Consider the following 18,654-nt stretch of genomic DNA (forward strand, 5'->3'; position numbering starts at 1 on the left):
TCAAACAAAACCTATCCCTAGTTGTATTACATATATTGCAACAATAGTCAAATTAAATATACAAAATCCTCAATAAAAAGACCTATATTTTAGTAATATTTTACCTTTGTGTATTACTTTAGCTAAATTCAAGAATATTTGGCGGAATTCAAAATTTGCTAAAACTTACTTGCTGTCTGAAATTCACTGAACAAAGCAAATCATGTGATGTAGGTTTTCATTCGTGTACATTCATTCATGCACACATTAATCAAACCGGATTGTTAACTACAACCTTAAGAAAAGAACGTCGTCAAAACTTGTCAGCTTTTCTTAATTCTTTGACATGTCCTTCTCCCAAAACAAACGATTCCGTTGCTAAAGGATGAAAGGTCTATCATTCCCACATATTGCTAACAGACGGAATAAACTGATCCCAGTATAAGGAACACAACTTATAAAGAACTAATGGTAACCTAAATTATATCTCAATACTTACAATTAATGTAATAAATAAAACACGTGGAAAAAGTATCCGCTTAATAATGGAGTAGTTTGATATTTATATTTAGTCTCCTGTGTTGGAAGTATGACACTGTTCTCAAGGAAAGACAATCAAAAGGCAAACTGGAAATATAAAATGGGAAACAATTTACAAATATGAGTATTGCCATCAGAGCTTGCTTCACACTTACTAAATCTGTACATGATATTACATTTTAGTCAGACATCTGGTAAATGAGACTAAACTAATTTACTGGCAGATACATTGTAATGTCATAGCAGTGGTGAAAATAAATCCAAGCGAAATGTAGATGTGTATTTAAGCGTTTTGTACCATCGTGACGCTCTGTCGATAAAATATAACTAGGCACAAATAATATCCCTATTAGTATAAAATATTTTCAATAAATTGTGATATATATCTTTGGGATCTAATTTGATTATTAGGACTTTGAGAATGATTCAAAGCGAATTTTCCATATCAGACTTCAGATTGCAGAAGCTAAAATAAATTTAGCTTTATAATAAGCAAAATAAACAAACTTCTCTGATCAAATATATAACATAATCTATAACATAAATCATACTGTCTGAGTGCTAACTAAACCTCTATACTGTACCTCACTTCCAACTCAGATAAGTGAACACATTTCTGCAGCTACGTGTATAACTATACTTTAGGTGTTCTTAGAATTGTGCAAAAAGATGGATGCCAGCAAAATATATTTCTATACCAAGTGTTTTCACATTTGGTATTCATTACTTTGGTGATGTATGTAACTATGATCATTGTAGTACATATTGTTATTCATATTTGTTACATTTTCAGACAAGAACGAGTTGTGTCTAGTCCACATGCCCAACCTGGACAGGTAATAATTAATATTTGTACAAAAGTGATGGTTGAAGTGGGGTCTATTTCCTTGGAGTTTGTAGTGACATAAATAATGCACTTTTATTCTTGGTTGAATTGCTTTACCAAAATCGTTTAAATTATTACATGGTATATTCATTTTTCAAACATCATATCTGCCGGTTCGTTCCTCCTTCCATCTCTTATTGGACAATAATCCTTCTCAAACTGCCATTATCTTAGCTGAAATAAACATAGTTCTTGGAATCAAAGAGGAACACACATGAGGGGTGGAAACAATGACCCCTGACGACATAATTCATATGAATTGATTAAAAATGAATGGTTGCTTTACCAGTGTGACCAAAACTGGACAAGGATTATTCATTACAAAGAGATGCCAACCTTAGTTTGCACAAATTATATGTCTTAGACATCAAATGATACAGCTTTAAAACAATTACCCGAAGCAAAATTAGAAAAGACTTTTGTACAACACGGTCTGCTAGATGATACTGTATCTTTTTTATTATCTCAAATAGTGAAGAACATACGGCTTGGCAAATGCATTAATCGTCTGTCATTAAGGCATCAAAATGGGCATGTTACCATTCAGGAAGTATTATATATTTTTGATTGTGATTAAAGTTTGAAAGCATCAAGATGTCAGCCTAATTTATGTAGGAAAGATATCCAGGGATATTGGCTTTCTTACAATTGAATGACTGAGCTTACCACCACTAAAGGGAGAATATCTCTGATCCATTGTAAGCAATATTGTATGTGCATATTACCACCAGATTCAACATTTACCTGTTATTACAAATTGTATACGGTACCTATTTTCTTAACTCATTTCACAGTATGAGTTATCAGTTATCAACTGATCTATTATTACCAGTCTCAGGGTTTCATCTTAGAAGTAGTGAAATTAGTCAGGAAACCAGACTAACTTTACAACAGCACCCCAGATGCTTTAAACTACTCATATTTGTTCATGCAAAGGTTCTGCCTGATCAAACAAGAGGATATATTTTTTAAAAATGGCATCCTGAAAGCGATGCATGTTTTAAGACGAAAAGGAATACAAGCTTCTAAAAAAGTGTTAATAATCAACACATCAGAATAAATAGGAGTATTCAGATTATTGTGAATAAAACTGGAAAGGACACAATTACGCTTCTTGGACATCACCTGCCAATCTGGGTATATCTCGTGGCGGGAGATACGATTGCGGTTGTCATGTGAAATGGAAAAGAATTTTCAAGAATTATGTCAGTATGAGATAAAAAAACAGGCCATTGAGCTGCATAGGGTTTGTAACTAGAATTTGTGCACCTGTACTAGTAGTAAATAAAATCGACGTGAACATTGCAAACTTTTCAGTTGAACATAATGTTTATCGTCGATGCTTCGAATTTAATTCCGTTTTCCAGCTTTACAATAGCAGTTATTGATATTTTGTTACACCTTACTGGACACTTTTACGGGAAAAATTAAACTGTCTTACCGAGATGGACTCGTTATGGTTGTCAGGTCTGTATGAGTGATTTGGAGTGAACAATTTCATACAATCCCTCATTAACAGAGTTCAGCTATCAGGCAGACACAGGAAATATTATCAGCCAATCCCTCATTAACGTAATTCTGCTCACATATCCTGATAAAATGTCATACACTTTATCCTTGACATAATTTCGCTCACAGACAATCCCAGAGAAAAACTACTTATAATACCTCATTACCAGAATTCTGCTATCAGGCAGACCCATACAAAATATCACAATTGTTCCCTATCGTAATTTTGTTATTAGTTCAAGAGAAAGGGTTACATGTTCCTTAATTACTAAAAGTACTAAAGGAAACAATTGTAAAATGTGTATTTCTCAGATGTATACATTATGTATAAATCTTATTTACAACTTTGTTAAAATATACATGTGAACAAACAAGCAACTCTGAAAGGTAATCAAGTCTATCATTATACATGCTAAACGAAAGGGGTATCATTGTATCACTTCATTACTTTCCACAATATTTCAATTTGGGAAAATTGGTATCTAAATCTATACAGATCTATCATTAGGAGAAAGTGCTAGAATTTAATTTCAGTGCAGATTAGGACATCAGTATCAGTGTACCCAATGCATTTAAGAGCTATTTTCCTTATCTTCTCCTCCACAAATTCAACGGTATAATCTGAAAGAATAAAGAAAATGCATGCTTTTTAATTTATGTGTATACCACAGAATTATATTATCTAGTAAGTGCAACATATTATAAAAGAGGACAAAAAGTACTCATAACACCTTTTTGTTAGTATTCTTAATACTTCAAATGTAGATGCTGTATTTTCTATTTGCATATATTTGTAGATTTGCATATAACTGACATTGGATCAACATTTATATCTTTGGTATGATGATGAGCTAAAATGTATCATTAGTATCATTATTATTATTATTATTATTAGTAATCTTAATCGGTCTTCTTCTTATTACTTTATTATCATTATTATTACAAATGAGTATATGAAAACCCACTTCTCTCATCTCAAATATTCCTAACTTTATACTCACTTTTTCGGCTATGTGCTCAAATTTTATTACCTATGTTTTGTCTACTCAATTCTCACTACCTTAAACTCGGTATATTTAACTTATTCTGCTCAATGTTCTACTTAATGCTGGCTTTTCTATACGATTTATCCAACTTTGCAATTCAATCATGACATTTCACTACTCCATAATCGCTTCTGAAGACTCGATATCCACTCCTATAAAAATGGCCCTTGTACGGATTGATGCTCTTCTGTCTGAAATAAATTTCCAAGACTCGAAGATAGTTTCCTGTCTGTAAATACTTAGTGTTGAGACCATCTCTTATAAAAAGATTTTCAAACTGGGTGTTGTGCTAGCCATTCTGGAAGCCAGGTTGGCACCATTTCCGTTTAGGACCAGCTAGACTATAAAACTTCGTGAAAATCCAATGTCAGCATGATCATCCATTCAGGAGGAGAAATGATCATGTTCTCAAGTTGGTCATAGAGGCAAACTTTTCATTTAGTATTAAATTGATTATGATACGGCATTTGGTACGAAGGGAACTGTTTACATTTAGTCAAAACGTGGCATTATAAGGAGAGATGCCGTGAATATGACATGTTAATATAATTTGTTTGTCAAAAAAAGGCAGCAATACACCGCTCTGGCAGCCATATTGGATATCTGAGCGGCACTGTTTTCATCTAGACCATTGTATAAATGTGGCAATTCTTAGAGTAACTTTGGAGGAGTAGCGATAAAACACTTGTGCCAACGTAGGGAGGGATTATTTGTAACTGAACATCCCAATCTCTTCTAGTTTATGACAAGCTGAACATATAAAGAAACCCTTGGAATGTATATATGGTTATAGGGTGGGATCTAAATAGCTTTTGTTATGAACCAGGGATTACATTGTTTCGGGGTAGAAACATAGGGATCCGAGTGTAATAAATGTTACTGAGGAATTGATTAAACATAGAAATAAGGGTTTATTTAATATTGTTGTAAATTAAAAAGAGCCATATTACCCATTGGCATCATTTATTTTTTAACATGCTTCGTGTTGCTTAAGGATATTATACACTTACATATGGGCATTTTCCAGACTGACGCACACGAAATGTTATAAGTATCAGTTGCCTGTAAAAACAGAATGTATTTTACCTGTTTAAACCAAATGTGCTTATTATTGACATACAAACGAGATCCTCTGGAGTGATATATATGTAAATTAGGACTATTTTTCCTTACTAGCAAATGTAACCAACCAAATATAATGACACCTAATTGAAAAGCAGTAGAATTGTTGTATCAATAGTTTGGAGAAAAAGTACACAATTACTAAATATGTTATTTTGGAACGAAAGATTCAATTAAATTGATATTGTAAATCAAATGCATATATATATTATGCACATTTTTTTTACTACAATCCAAGTAATCAGTTACAGACCTAATCTCGCATCTCCTTACCAACTTCATCATCTGTGGTATCAGCGACCTTGGTGTTATGCAAAACCATTAGTTAAATACTGGTTTAATCTGCTTTGAATTTAGACAGTCCTGGTTTAGCCTTTAGTTCTTTAATGACTCCAGAAAGGTCATCTTAGCAGGTGTGAAGCATATTCCCCAGTGGAGACCACAGCTGGATATAATTAGATACCTGAAATAAAGGCTGGTAATGTATAGAAGCTATGACTATATATTTAATTATAAATTATAAAACAAAACACCCTTTTGCTTTCACTCAATTATCTTTTGTTTCTTTATAACACGCATTAACGTTATACTCCATCTACACAACTGTCATAAAGCTCTTTAAGTTGAAATGTAAACGGAAACTTCTTTCAGTCAGATCTGATAGCAGAAATCATTTGATTGGAGTTTCCTTATTTGAGACAGTATGCTTTGCAGAGTAGATTATTTTCTTATGCACGAAACTCATACATGTTTGTGATTTGGATCTGTAACGTAGCTTTAACATTGTTTCAGACATGTCGCTACGTTTTATGCAGTGTGACAGTTTATAGTGCTGTCTAAAACTGGGACATAATGCCACAAACATGTAGTATCATCCAGTCACGTTATCCTGACACCAGGACAACCAGTCCTAACACTAACCTCTTAATGTACCAAGCGAGGCAGCTGTTAGTACCGTTTTTATAAGTCTTTGTTATGACACGACAGAGGTTCGAACCTGGGACATTTTAGATATTTAACAAAATATATGATAGCAATGTGATTCCACAAATTGAATCACTTTTCTAAGCTAATTGATTGTGCTGCAGCATAAATATCTAAATATGACTATATATGTAATGAAGAAAAATAAGCTCACTGTCCTACGGCAATATCATTAGTCCAATATCGTTAGTCCAGATGTGTATCCTTCTACCTGTTACCTATAAAACTACAAATAAAAAGTATGTGATTCTTGTTCTTCTCTTGGTCAACAACAGTCACTTTCTAATGAATGTTGTACCACAATGCATTCTATGGTACTCATACACTAAATTCTGAGTACTAAAATGCTCAAAGCATGTATTTTGTCCGAGAGTATAAAGATGCCTCTCTCATACACACTGAATTTTAGATGTAAATATATCATAACATTAACCTGAACACTTGCACACACTTATGAACATGCACACAAGTACTGTATTTTCCCCATATGAACTTTACAAATAAGACAGTGGTATTAAATAATGGCAAAAGAAAGCATGTAACTTCTATTTGCAATGAAATTACACACATAGACACGCAAAATGGTAATGATACAGTTGCAAAATAGTCCCAATATTTGGAGTGAATGAAGCACTTTGTCTAGGAAAGAAGCAAATTACATCATCAAAGCAAACACTCAATAACAATGCTGAGAAAAATGTGCTACTGTAACAGTCATTGAAACATGTATGAACCCCTTCGAAATACAAAATGATGAGCAAGAATAAAACAAATGTAAACGACTGTTAGACGAACACAATAATAATGATGAAAGAATGTACAATAATATGTGTTATGTGTAGCAGCAGAGAGGGTGAACAGACCAATGGTCGAAAAGCGTCGAAAAATTAAAAATAAGCCTTCCAACGAACGATCGAAAAATAAAAAACGTCGACAGATTTAAAAAAGCGTCGACACGTTACTGAGAAAATCTCTCCGAAATTTGTCTAATTAATATTACTCCATTGTCGTTGGTGATCTTTTCTAGTTTATTATGCATGCGTTTTACGCAAATTACGTCTTCGCCGAGGTCCCACTCACCCGCTCTGCTGCTATAATTAAATCATTATGTTATATTAAAATAATGGTATATCCGGAATCTCATACTGCAAGGATAGCTCGAGAACGATTAGAAGCAATCAAATTATTTCTTCCTGTCAGAGACTCATTTAGAGAAAACTTACGAGCTCAGCAACAATCACAATTTGAGTACGAAGAAGATATTAAAAAACTGTTTAAACCCGTCACTGCAGCTACTGAGAAAGTTACAACTGTCATCAAAGAAGATCTTCTTCCGGTATCAAAACAAACAGCAGAACAAACTGAAAAAAAGCAAGAAGAACTAAACAGACAAAGAAGATTTTACGAGATCTTCCAACTGATATAGCTGCGGCTCAGCCTCCACCCGTTTGTGAAGAAATGCTTGGAGGTATTGAAGTCGCCGACGTGAGAAAAGAACTTGCACCTGAACCCGAACTAGTAGTAAAAAACGTAGAATTGATTGCAAAATTTAGGAAATGGTTTGTCGAAGATATTAGAAATACTATAATAGAAAAATTACCCGAAACAATATTATTTTATATATTTAATAAATCTGATATTTTAAAACCCCGTCATGAAAAAGTACGTGATGATAATCTTATTAGATGGATATATCGCGTATATAGAAACAAAAAACAAGCTAGAGGTCCAGACTACAAAAGTCTTTATGAAGAAATAAAAAGACTTTATAGAGAGAGACTGGAACAACTAGACCAAGAACAACTCTCCCAGCAGGAACTTTCATATCAACCTCCTCCACCTCTGCAACAGATAGAACGAGAAAAACTCTCCAGCAGAAACTTTCATATCAATCTCCTCCACCTCTGCAACAAATAGAACAACAACAATCTTCTTCACCGCAGCAAAGGTTGAAGTCGGAACTTAAAAGGTCTGAAGAGCTACTTAAAAATCAACAGAAGAAAGATCACCCTTAAGACTATTTAAGAAAACAACAGAAGAAGGAGCAACGGGGAATGGTCTGGGAAATAACTTTGTTTGTCCCTATAATATCCTCAATGATGTGTCACAGTGAGAAGTTCTCATAGGAGGAAAATGTGCCTGGAATAATTCACCAGAAATAATTAATGAGGCAGCTGATATTTGTCGGCGATTATTTCAAGGTGGTATCATGGATATCGGCGTTTACCGAGATTTTATCGAAGGACTTGTTGATGATTACAGTGACTAGTTGTTATATAAATGGTAAATAAAATAAGATGATAGTACACAATAATCATGGTAAATCCGTACAGGTCAGAGCGGTAAACTCACCATTACCAATCTACAGAGCTATTTACGGAGATGGACTTGGTGATGTTGTACGGTGATGGCTATCGATGAAGGCTATCGACGTTGTTCGTGAAAAAACTCCTGGTGCAATTGTCAATGTTGCTGGTAAGGCGTTCTCGGCGATCAAAGGTAGACTAGCACGATTAATGCGACGAAGATCACAACCAATAAAAGTACCAAGTACTGAAGTGATACCAGCAAATGTCAGTAAAATAATAAATCAGGCTGCAAACCAAAACTTGCGGAATTATCTGAAGAGGCAGAAAGAAATATAACAGTAAATTTAATAGCAGGAAGAGGTCTTCGTCGACGATGATAACTTAGATCACCATTTGGAAAAATGGTAATTATAATAAAAATTTTAAACGAATATCCGACTCAGCTTTTAAAATGGATGAACCGGTCCTCAAAGATGAATCAGTACGTGATTATCAGTTTTATTCCTATGACGCAAGACAACCAAATCAGCGGGGGAGAATCGAATTACAGGTTCAGGATACAAGTAGATATTTCTTGCCCGCTGAGGCGTTTATTGAAGTAGAAGGTGAACTTGTAAAGGCGGATGATACTAACTACGTCATCGATGACCGAGTTGGTTTTGTCAACAATGGGATTATGGCACTGTTTAGTAGCGCCACACACATGATTGATGGAAAAAATATTGAATAAATTCAGAATGATGTTGATGTTGCTACAACAATAATTGGTCTAGCGAGATATTCTGATGATTACACAAGATCAACCGGTCCAACAATGATGTTTGCCAAGGATATTACTAACCACGCTGATCATGTTCAGTATGCTATGAGACGACCAAAAAACCACTCTGCCGCTGTTGATGACGCAGATGTGGAGCCTGTAGTTAAGGGTGCTAACGCGACTTACAACTTAGGGTTTGCAACACGCCGAGCAGCGTTGTCAGGAGATAATATAAGTTTTTCATGTGCGATTCCATTGTCTCACATCTTTGGATTTTACAGAAATGTTAGAAAGGTCATCTTTGGAGCTAAATGCACAGTTGTACTCGCAAGAAAAGGTGATGATAATGATGCAATCTGGCGAGGTGCTGGTGTTGCCGATGCTGGTAAAGTAAATATAAAGAAGCTTTCATTTCGGATGCCAATAATGATTCCATCTATTGCTGAAGAACAAAAATTACTCTTTTATGCATCAAGGTGGTAAATCATTGTAATCATGGCTGACAGTAACCACAGATGCTACTCAAAGTTCTATTAATGGTTTATTTACATGGCATATAGCATCACAACAAGGTGTTTATGCACCACGGCATATTTGTATTTCGCTGCAAGATAATGCTCGGACGAATAATCAAGAACGTTCACATATGATATTTGACAAACTTGGAGTTAATGAAGTTTTCTTGCGTATAAACGGACAACAAGAACAACAGAGAATATACAACAAAATTTTTATCAAAATCATGTAGCGCGTGTATATCATCCTTTGATGTCATTTATGGGACGTGATCAAAACATGGATACTGGGCTGCAAATATCACAGTTAGATTTTACAACATTATATCCGATTTATTATTTTTCACTGGAACATCTTGATTTATCCAAACAATCTGTCGTTGATATACACTTTCGAGCTCGTGTTACTGACCCTCCTCCTAATCCTGTTTATCTGCGGTGTCATAATAATATATTAACACGAATAAATTTTAAACTAACTGACCACATAGGACGATTAATTGACCTGCGTGGAGAGGAATCGATTGTCAATCTATATGTAAGATCATAGATCTTTATTGTAAGACTTGTATCGTAGATCTTTATCTTATGATTGTTGTAAGACTTTATCGTAGATTTTTCAGAAATATTTTAATTTATTCTGAAATATTTTATTTTATCAGAAATATTTTATTTTATCAGACATATTTTAATTTATTCTGAAATATTTTAATTTATTCTGAAATTGATATAGTGGTTGGTACTCAAAATCGTGTAAATCGATCAGTTTGTTAATTCTGATGGGTATTTAGGTACTCAAAATCATGCAAATCGATCAGTTTTGCAAAAATACTACAAAAATATCCTATTATTGTGAATCATTTTTTTAATTCCAAAATTGATATGGTGATTGGTACTCAAAATTAATGAAACCAATCAGTTTTGCAAAAAATAATACAAAAAATATTCTATTATTGTGAAATATTTTTTATCAGAAATTGATAAGGTGATTGGCACTCAAAATCATGCAAATCAATCAATTTGTTAATTTTTAGTATAAATGGGCACTCAAAATCATGTAAATCAATCAGTTTCTTAATTCTGATGGTATTTAGGTACTCAAAATCATGCAAATCGATCAGTTTTGCAAAAATACTACAAAATATATTTTATTATTATTCTGAAATATATTTTACTTTATCAGAAATATTTTATTATTATTCTGAAATATTTTATTATTATTCTGAAATATTTTATTACTATTCTGAAATATCTTTCTATTTTATAAGAAAGATCTTAAATTGGTATGGTAGTTTAGTACTCAAAATCGTGCAAATCAATCAGTTTGTTAATTTTGACTAGTAAATGGGTACTCAAAATTGACCAAATCGATCAGATTTTGCAAAAAATAAAATATTTCAGAATAAATAAAATATTTCAGAATAAATAAAAATATTTCAGAATAAATAAAAATATTACACTTGTTTGGTCATTTCACGATCTAACATGATCTTCTTTAATTGTCGTATACGAGTAATACTCGTTTTATTTGCCTCGTATTCGTGGGATAACTCGGATCTAATTTTTTCTACTGCGGCAGAGAGAGAGGAACGAAGTCCTTGACCTGATCATCTTTTTACTGCAGCTAGTGACCGGATCATCGCTGCCTGAACGCTTTTTATGAACTTGTATTCAGACGACAGTGTAAAACCACCATCATTTTTACGTTCTTGTAAGATTTCAAAATCAGAAATAATCTTTTCAGGATTCAGTTCATCAGATATATTAATACTGTCTTTTTCTAATTTTTTAATAGCAACAATTACATCATTGATATTTTTATAGTTCATTATTTAGTATAGATATATATTTAAAAGAAAAAATATATCCCCTATGAACCTCTATTCGAGTCTTTTAGCAGGTTCAGGAAGGGGCACAGCACAACATATTGTATTTACAAGGACAATACAACCCAGAACTCGTAGCTTGCCACCGCATTCTAGCAAAGTTCAACGGGCACAGGACAACATATAGTATTTACATATTTACAACTCAGAACTCGTAGCTTGCCACCGCATTCTACCAAAGTTCAACGGGCACACGAAACACTACCCCCTATGAGAGCCCCTAACCCGTCAAACAACGGTCCAGAGGCCCAAGAGGGTGCGTTTGGTGATGACAACACAACATATAATCCCTATTAAACTCGTAGCTTCCCACCGCATTCTACTAAGTTTAGAGGATACACGAAACGCAACACGTAGTATTTACGTATTTACAACCCCATAACTTGTAGCTTGCCACCGCATTCTACTAAGTTTAGAGGATACACGGAACATATAATCTTAATTAAGGACAGCACAACACGTAGTATTTATAATATATACAACGAATGAGTATATACAATGAATGAATGACGGCACAAACATACAATGAATGAGTATATACAATGAATGAATGACGGCACAAACATACAATGAATGAGTATATACAATGAATGAATGACGGCACAAACATATATAGGCCATTTTCTACGTTCAACAGAACACTCCGAATAATCAGCCCGTGGGTGACACAAAACATGTATCAACCACCAGTGACGTGGTTGGAGAGGTTCTGTTGAGCGGAGAGGTCCTGGCGGTACCCCAATTAATTATAAAAATCGCTAATATACGTACCACCGACAGTTGTCAGCCATGGGAATTCGATCGCCGGACCACAAGTATTACGGTCCGATACGTTACCAACTGAGCTATATAAACAACTAACAATATATGTTTCAGAAATTATTATATAGCTACGGTTTCTGAATAGATTGTAAGTTATACATATTTCTACATTGAAACAGCAGTTTCTCAATAAATTGTAAATATTTCTACATTAAAACAGCAGTTTCTGAATATATCTGCATTAAAACAGTGGTTTCTGAATAGACTGTAAATATATAAACAGCGTGTTCTGCCAAGATTTTTTCGTAACAGATTGTGAATATATAAACAGCGTGTTCTGCCCTGATAAAATATATATATATGCTACCACAGCATTATCAAACGTTTTTATTCATTATGACAGCAGTTTCTAAACAGATTGTAAATATATAAACTGCGTGTTCTGCCTCGATTTCTCATAACAGATCTAAAAATAACTCGCTACATTGTATGATGAGAAATACGTTTATATATTTATTTTGTAAGCTAAAAAATATAAATATCTTTCTACGAGTATAATTATATATATTAATTACGACGTAGATATTGAATTGACCAATTACGACCATAAAAATCAGAAATCTACGAATAAATATATACATACAGAAGTAATCTCCCTTTCGCATGAGTCAAAAAATAAGTAGTATATAGGGGAAATACTGCGACCCAAAATAATAAATGGTTAAAAATTAGTTCATAAATATAATTTGAGGTAGTGATGATAGTTTATCTCATTAGCAATATTGGAAGACGATTCTTTGTTTTTATTTACTGGAAAAAGTGGATTTATACATATTTTCCGTGACAAACTGTACCGAACGCCGGCACATATCAAAATATTTGCCAGCTGAATTAATTGATTGAAATATAATCTCTTCGCCAGTTTCTGTGTTTATAGATCTTACCGCCCTCTTTCCGGTTGTTTTACATCTTCCTCTATTACCGTGTGTATTATTATCGCTCTGTGTAACAGTTTGAAGATTGGATAAATTATTATTTTGAGGATTTCCGTCAATATGATCGATCACTAGACCATCTTTGATCAACACCTTGTGACATTCATACACGAATCGATGACAGAGATAAGGTTTCTTCCCAACAGTAAACAATAGATAAACATGATTATTAATATAACCAACTGGTTTCTTTTAAACGACAATTTCTGATCACACCATCAATATTTGATCCGTAGTTTGTTATTGTAGGATGTGGGACAAATTTATTTTGCTTCATTATACAATAATATCATTTGTTTAAATCATAATTTGTCTGAAAACTTAGTTACATAATCCTCCATGGATTTTATAGCGTTGTTATTGACTCTGTCAGGACCGTTTTGTTTTTTTTGGTCATAATATATTTTAAGCTCTCTGTATCGTTTACCACCACAACACGCACACAACTGTGTTTTTCCTCAGACATGGTATTGGTCCTAAGCTTCCACGGTGAACGTTTTGCATGTGTTGTCCGCAGATTCCTTCCTGCAGGGTTTATTACAACGAGTTAATGATCCGATCATTAACCATTTGCATTGAGACATTGTATATATACTATTTTTTTTATTTAAATACTTGTCTGAAATATAATATGGATGAATTTAAAAGATTATCCCGAATAAAGCCTTGGAAAACAAGTAAATTCAACCTCGACAGGATATCTCCTGACGTGCCAATACGAGATCTGGTTGATCGGAGAAGTAAAGGTTTGGTCAATAAAATTCACGACGCCAAGAAGAATTTCATGCATATGGTGCATCTCATGTCTGGTCAACGTTCAAGATTATTCGCAATGACAAGGTCAAGTTCAAAGGTGTCGTTGCTACGATGAATGACAAAAGAGCATCAGCTATTATTAAACAGCTCGATGATAGAAGTTATATTTTCAGAATAAAATTTGTCATACTTGCAGAAACAGATAACTGGATTATCCGTGACAAATATGATCCTGTATACAAGGGTGAAAAAGCTGTCATACTAAGTAGAAATTCCAAACCAGGTCTATTTACCGGTATTGATAAACCGTATTATGAGCGAGCGTATCCTGTAACAGCAGTTATTTATGGAATCTATGTGATAAATGAGAAACCTAGCGTTGATAAGCTGGCGCCAATGAAATTTTCAAAACTAAACTGTGTAGCCGAACGAGTAATAGAACATTTTACAAACGCAGCCCGTGGAAACGGTTTAACAGAAAAAAGACGTAAAATAATAAACGAGTGGGGCGAAACAGTTAAAGATACCGGAGCTTCTATCAAAGACGTCGCTGAGTTAGGAAAAAGATTAAAATTTCCAATAACCGTAGCGACGATAACAGAAGAAATATTATATGAATCAAAATATAAACCAAAAGGAGCTTCGATCGAAATTATTGATCATAACGCGCATGCATGGACTAGCGCAGTAACAATATTTCCAAGAGATCGAACTGTTAAATTTTATGATGATAACATGTTTGATTTTATTAACAAAATAAGTAAAAATGATCCTGTGTCAGTGTGGTTATTTAAGAGCTCAGATGATGAAAAATATGATCAATTTGTGCAACCTAACGGTGAAATATATCGTAAAGGATCCTTTCATGAAGAAATGAAAAATCTTGCTCAAAAATATTCAGAAAACATTGATGAGTTGCAGCTCATGTTGCTAGAGAAAAAACTCGTGGAAACCAACCCGACATGAACTTCTTTCGGATATACAATCAAGTTGTGTCCAGTATGGCCACGGCGGATTGTGGAATACCAAACATAATTACAACGATATGATATCTGTTGATATGGTTGCGTGTTATCCAGGATGTTTTCTCGGATACGGAGATTGTTCTAATTATTTTGCAAGGTTCGGTCATCCAGCACATGAAATGACGCGAGTATCGATAAATGGACCATTGCCGGATTTTGATCTAACTGGATCTGCTTGTGTTGAATCATTCGAGTTTGCTATGGATCTTCATACGATATGTTATGTTTGGTTTGGTAGACATTTCTTAGAAACACGCTGGGCACCAATAGTTTTATTACGATATATACTCGATTGTGCGATATTGGTAACGTTGGTGGTTAGTGAGGCAATTATATCATATAAGTAACAAACCGAGGTTTGGTTACCATCGGGGGAAAATATCAGTCTCGATGAGGTCATTAAGGAATTTAGAGAAAAATGTCCTGATGCTTTCCTTGATAGTATTATCAAAGAAGCTCCTAAAATCCTCGAGATTAAACTCAATAATAGCGATAAAACAGCAAAAGATCTTGAAAGAAAAATAATAGGACAGTTTACTCAGGGTGGTGCATATGATCATAAACAACGTCATGCACGATTAATACTGGATGATACCGAATACGATTTCATAGTTGCTGATGCAGCAGTGAGATATATATTTATAAACCGCGAGGACGTTTATGTATCAAATGAAACACGATTAGGTACGATTGTAAGCTATAAGGATGGAGAATCGTCTCAGTATACACATTTAAGATCATCGATGTTGGCCTACGTGAGCATAAACTTGCTATCTATGATAAATAATTTTTCTGGTACCGCAGTTAGGGTTGCAACAGATTCGTTCTATATCGATAAGAAACATGCAACGTTGTTGGATGATTTTACGGATGATAATGCACCGTGGGTTTCATGGAGAATAAAGAAAGAAAGTATCCTTGATTATTCAGAATCAGCAGATGTTATGATCAAAGATGATTATTATAAAAATCAACGATCAAATATATCATCGACAACTTCGTTGTTACCATCGGTATATGATCCAATAGCTAGATATAAAACGATATACATAAACGGACCGGGTAGCTCTGGTAAAACCACTGGAGCGATCGAACTATTTCAAAACTCAGATATGATCGTGCTGACACCTACACACAGACTCGCGCGAGAAATGAAACAACGAGGAGTACAATCATGTACTTATCACAGCTTTTTCCGATGGAAGGGTGATACATTGACATCTTTAAGGATGGGTGAAAAATACATTCCAAGAATCATCATTTGGGATGACATATACACGGTGTCGTTAGAAACATTAAAAACATTTCTAGATTGGTTGTTAACAAGAAATACTGCTGTAATAATGTGTGGCGATCATGGTCAACTACCACCGCTTGTTGGACCATCTCCACATGGATGGCTAAAGAACTTTGTCGATTATTACGAAGAAATGAATGATGATCAATGAGCACTTGATACAACGTTGAAACAGTTTAAAAATTAATCAGACTACAACCGAATAAAATTCAGTGTGAAGTAATGCGTAGAATAATTTCAGAAACACCCATGAATGACTTTCTACAAACGTGGCGACCAAATGATCTGATAGTTGCAAGTAAAAACATAGTTCGTGATACACTTCAACGAGAGTTGTTTCAGTTGCATAAAGAAAAATATCCAATATTGCCAGTTCCGTTATGTTATCGACCAGCATATACACGGCGGCAGAATATTGACGTTGATATACCAGGACAGGGGAAACAGAATCTTGTGCTGAATGATATTATCACAGTTGATGTTGATGTTGTTGAAGATGCTCTACGTGCTGATAAATCCCCGTGGACGCTTGGATACGCAATGACGATTCATTCATCTCAGGGATTAACTATTACTGATACAGTTGTTTGGATCATCGATGATCACATAGCATGGTCGAACTTTATCTTGCAGTGTCTCCAGTTAGAAAAATATCACAATTGAGACGAATTGTCATGGACTCGTCAGTGATTAGTGATGATATTGACGAATGTCAAAGTGATGTAATAAGACAAAAATAGTTGGTTATAAACAATCTGATAAAAAAATAAACGCGATTTTGATCTCGACGTCGAATTTATCAGCACATTGAAGCAACAACAAAATAATCATTGTGCAAGTTGTAATTGTGTAATGTTATGGCGGTATCTAACAAATTATCCAAGACAATTTACCGTAGACAGAAAAGATATTAGTCGCGGTCATACACGAGAAAATATTATGTTGACCTGTCTTGAGTGTAATCGACGTAACGGAGCTAGTTAAGTGATCGCGGTGATAATTGTGTTTCCTCGGGAATTACTTGTAATTGTTCACGTACAAATCCACGTTGAGGAGCATTTGAATCCAGCCTGTAGATTGCGGGTCTACCTGAAGATCTTGTCATGGTGGATATTTTATGAGTGGTAACACACCAAATAGGATCAGTCGCTCTTTTTTTACCACCTTCGAGTTCACCGGGCTCGTATAAATGCCTGACAGTGATATTACCTAATACTAGCTGTGCTGAAAGATCACGTCGTTGTGTAGGTATATTTTTTTTTTGTAATTGCATTAGTAGGTTTCATGTTGGTCGCTCGAGTGATCTCGTTATTTAACGCTGCTATCACACTTGGTAATCTTGCAACCCATTCACGAGATCTCGTATCCTGAATAAATTCCTTCGCGTATTGATATCCAAATAACGGCTCAGCGAGCGTTCGATTAAGTCGTTCAACACTTGCCTGATCACGATGAACTGCAGTATGTCCTAGTCGTATTTTAGTATTATGTTGTTTCATCAACGATGATACTGGACCAAAAAATTACTTGCCAGGATCAAGCTGTAGCAGCTGTGGCCATCGCAGACCACCTCGTTGATAAATTCGTTTAAAAGCATCGGCTACTTCAGATGCTGTCTTCGTAGATAGCGGTTCTGCATCTTTATATCTACTTGCAACATCAACAACAGTTATCGCGTATTTGTACGTTTTTCTACGTACAGTATCATGTGGTAAAAACAGAATATCAGCTTGATGAACTTCATTAGGAACACTAACATCGAAATGTACAAATCCAATTTGCTTAGGTAGTGGTAGGTAAATTTGCCATATTGCCTGTTTGGATAACCACGCTTTAGCAGTAGAATGTTTAATCGCTGCTGCATCAGCAAGTTTACTAATTGCTGCTTTACCTTTCCAGTATCCTCTTGGAGAATAATAAATCGATTCTATTTTTATATATTACCAGCCCCTAGCGCTAATTTACCTTTCATCACGGATCTTACTAACCAATTAGCTAATTTTTCTTTGATATTTTTATTTTGTACGGAATTTAACGCATAAATTAATTTCACATCTGCAATATGCCTATGTTGTAGATCATTGCTTTTATACGCAACATCATGAGCATGAGATGCTTTATCAATAGCGTTTATTGGTTCCTCGTCTGGTTTTGGTTGATCTTGATTATCAAGCCTGATATCGAGTCGAGTACCAGGACTGCAATAATTATATCCTGGTAGATGTTTTTCTCCTGATTATTTAGCCCACGGAGTTCCCGGTAACTTTGTTAATTGTGCTGCAA

General features: G+C 34.5%; 1 protein-coding gene across 1 annotated transcript in view; it reads left to right on the forward strand.

The window, feature by feature from the left end:
* Positions 1 to 18,654, forward strand: part of LOC149782086 (uncharacterized) — a 164,338-nt gene that overhangs the window by 84,287 nt on the left and 61,397 nt on the right. Inside the window, exon 9 of the mRNA XM_089933519.1 lies at positions 1,313 to 1,355. Coding sequence (XP_089789645.1) covers positions 1,313 to 1,355 — 43 coding nt within the window. The remainder of the gene's footprint in view (positions 1 to 1,312; positions 1,356 to 18,654) is intronic.

Source organism: Sinohyriopsis cumingii, chromosome 15, assembly GCF_028554795.1.
Source record: "Sinohyriopsis cumingii isolate HCF-2022 chromosome 15, ASM2855479v2, whole genome shotgun sequence".
NCBI classification, from domain to species: Eukaryota; Metazoa; Mollusca; class Bivalvia; order Unionida; family Unionidae; genus Sinohyriopsis; species Sinohyriopsis cumingii.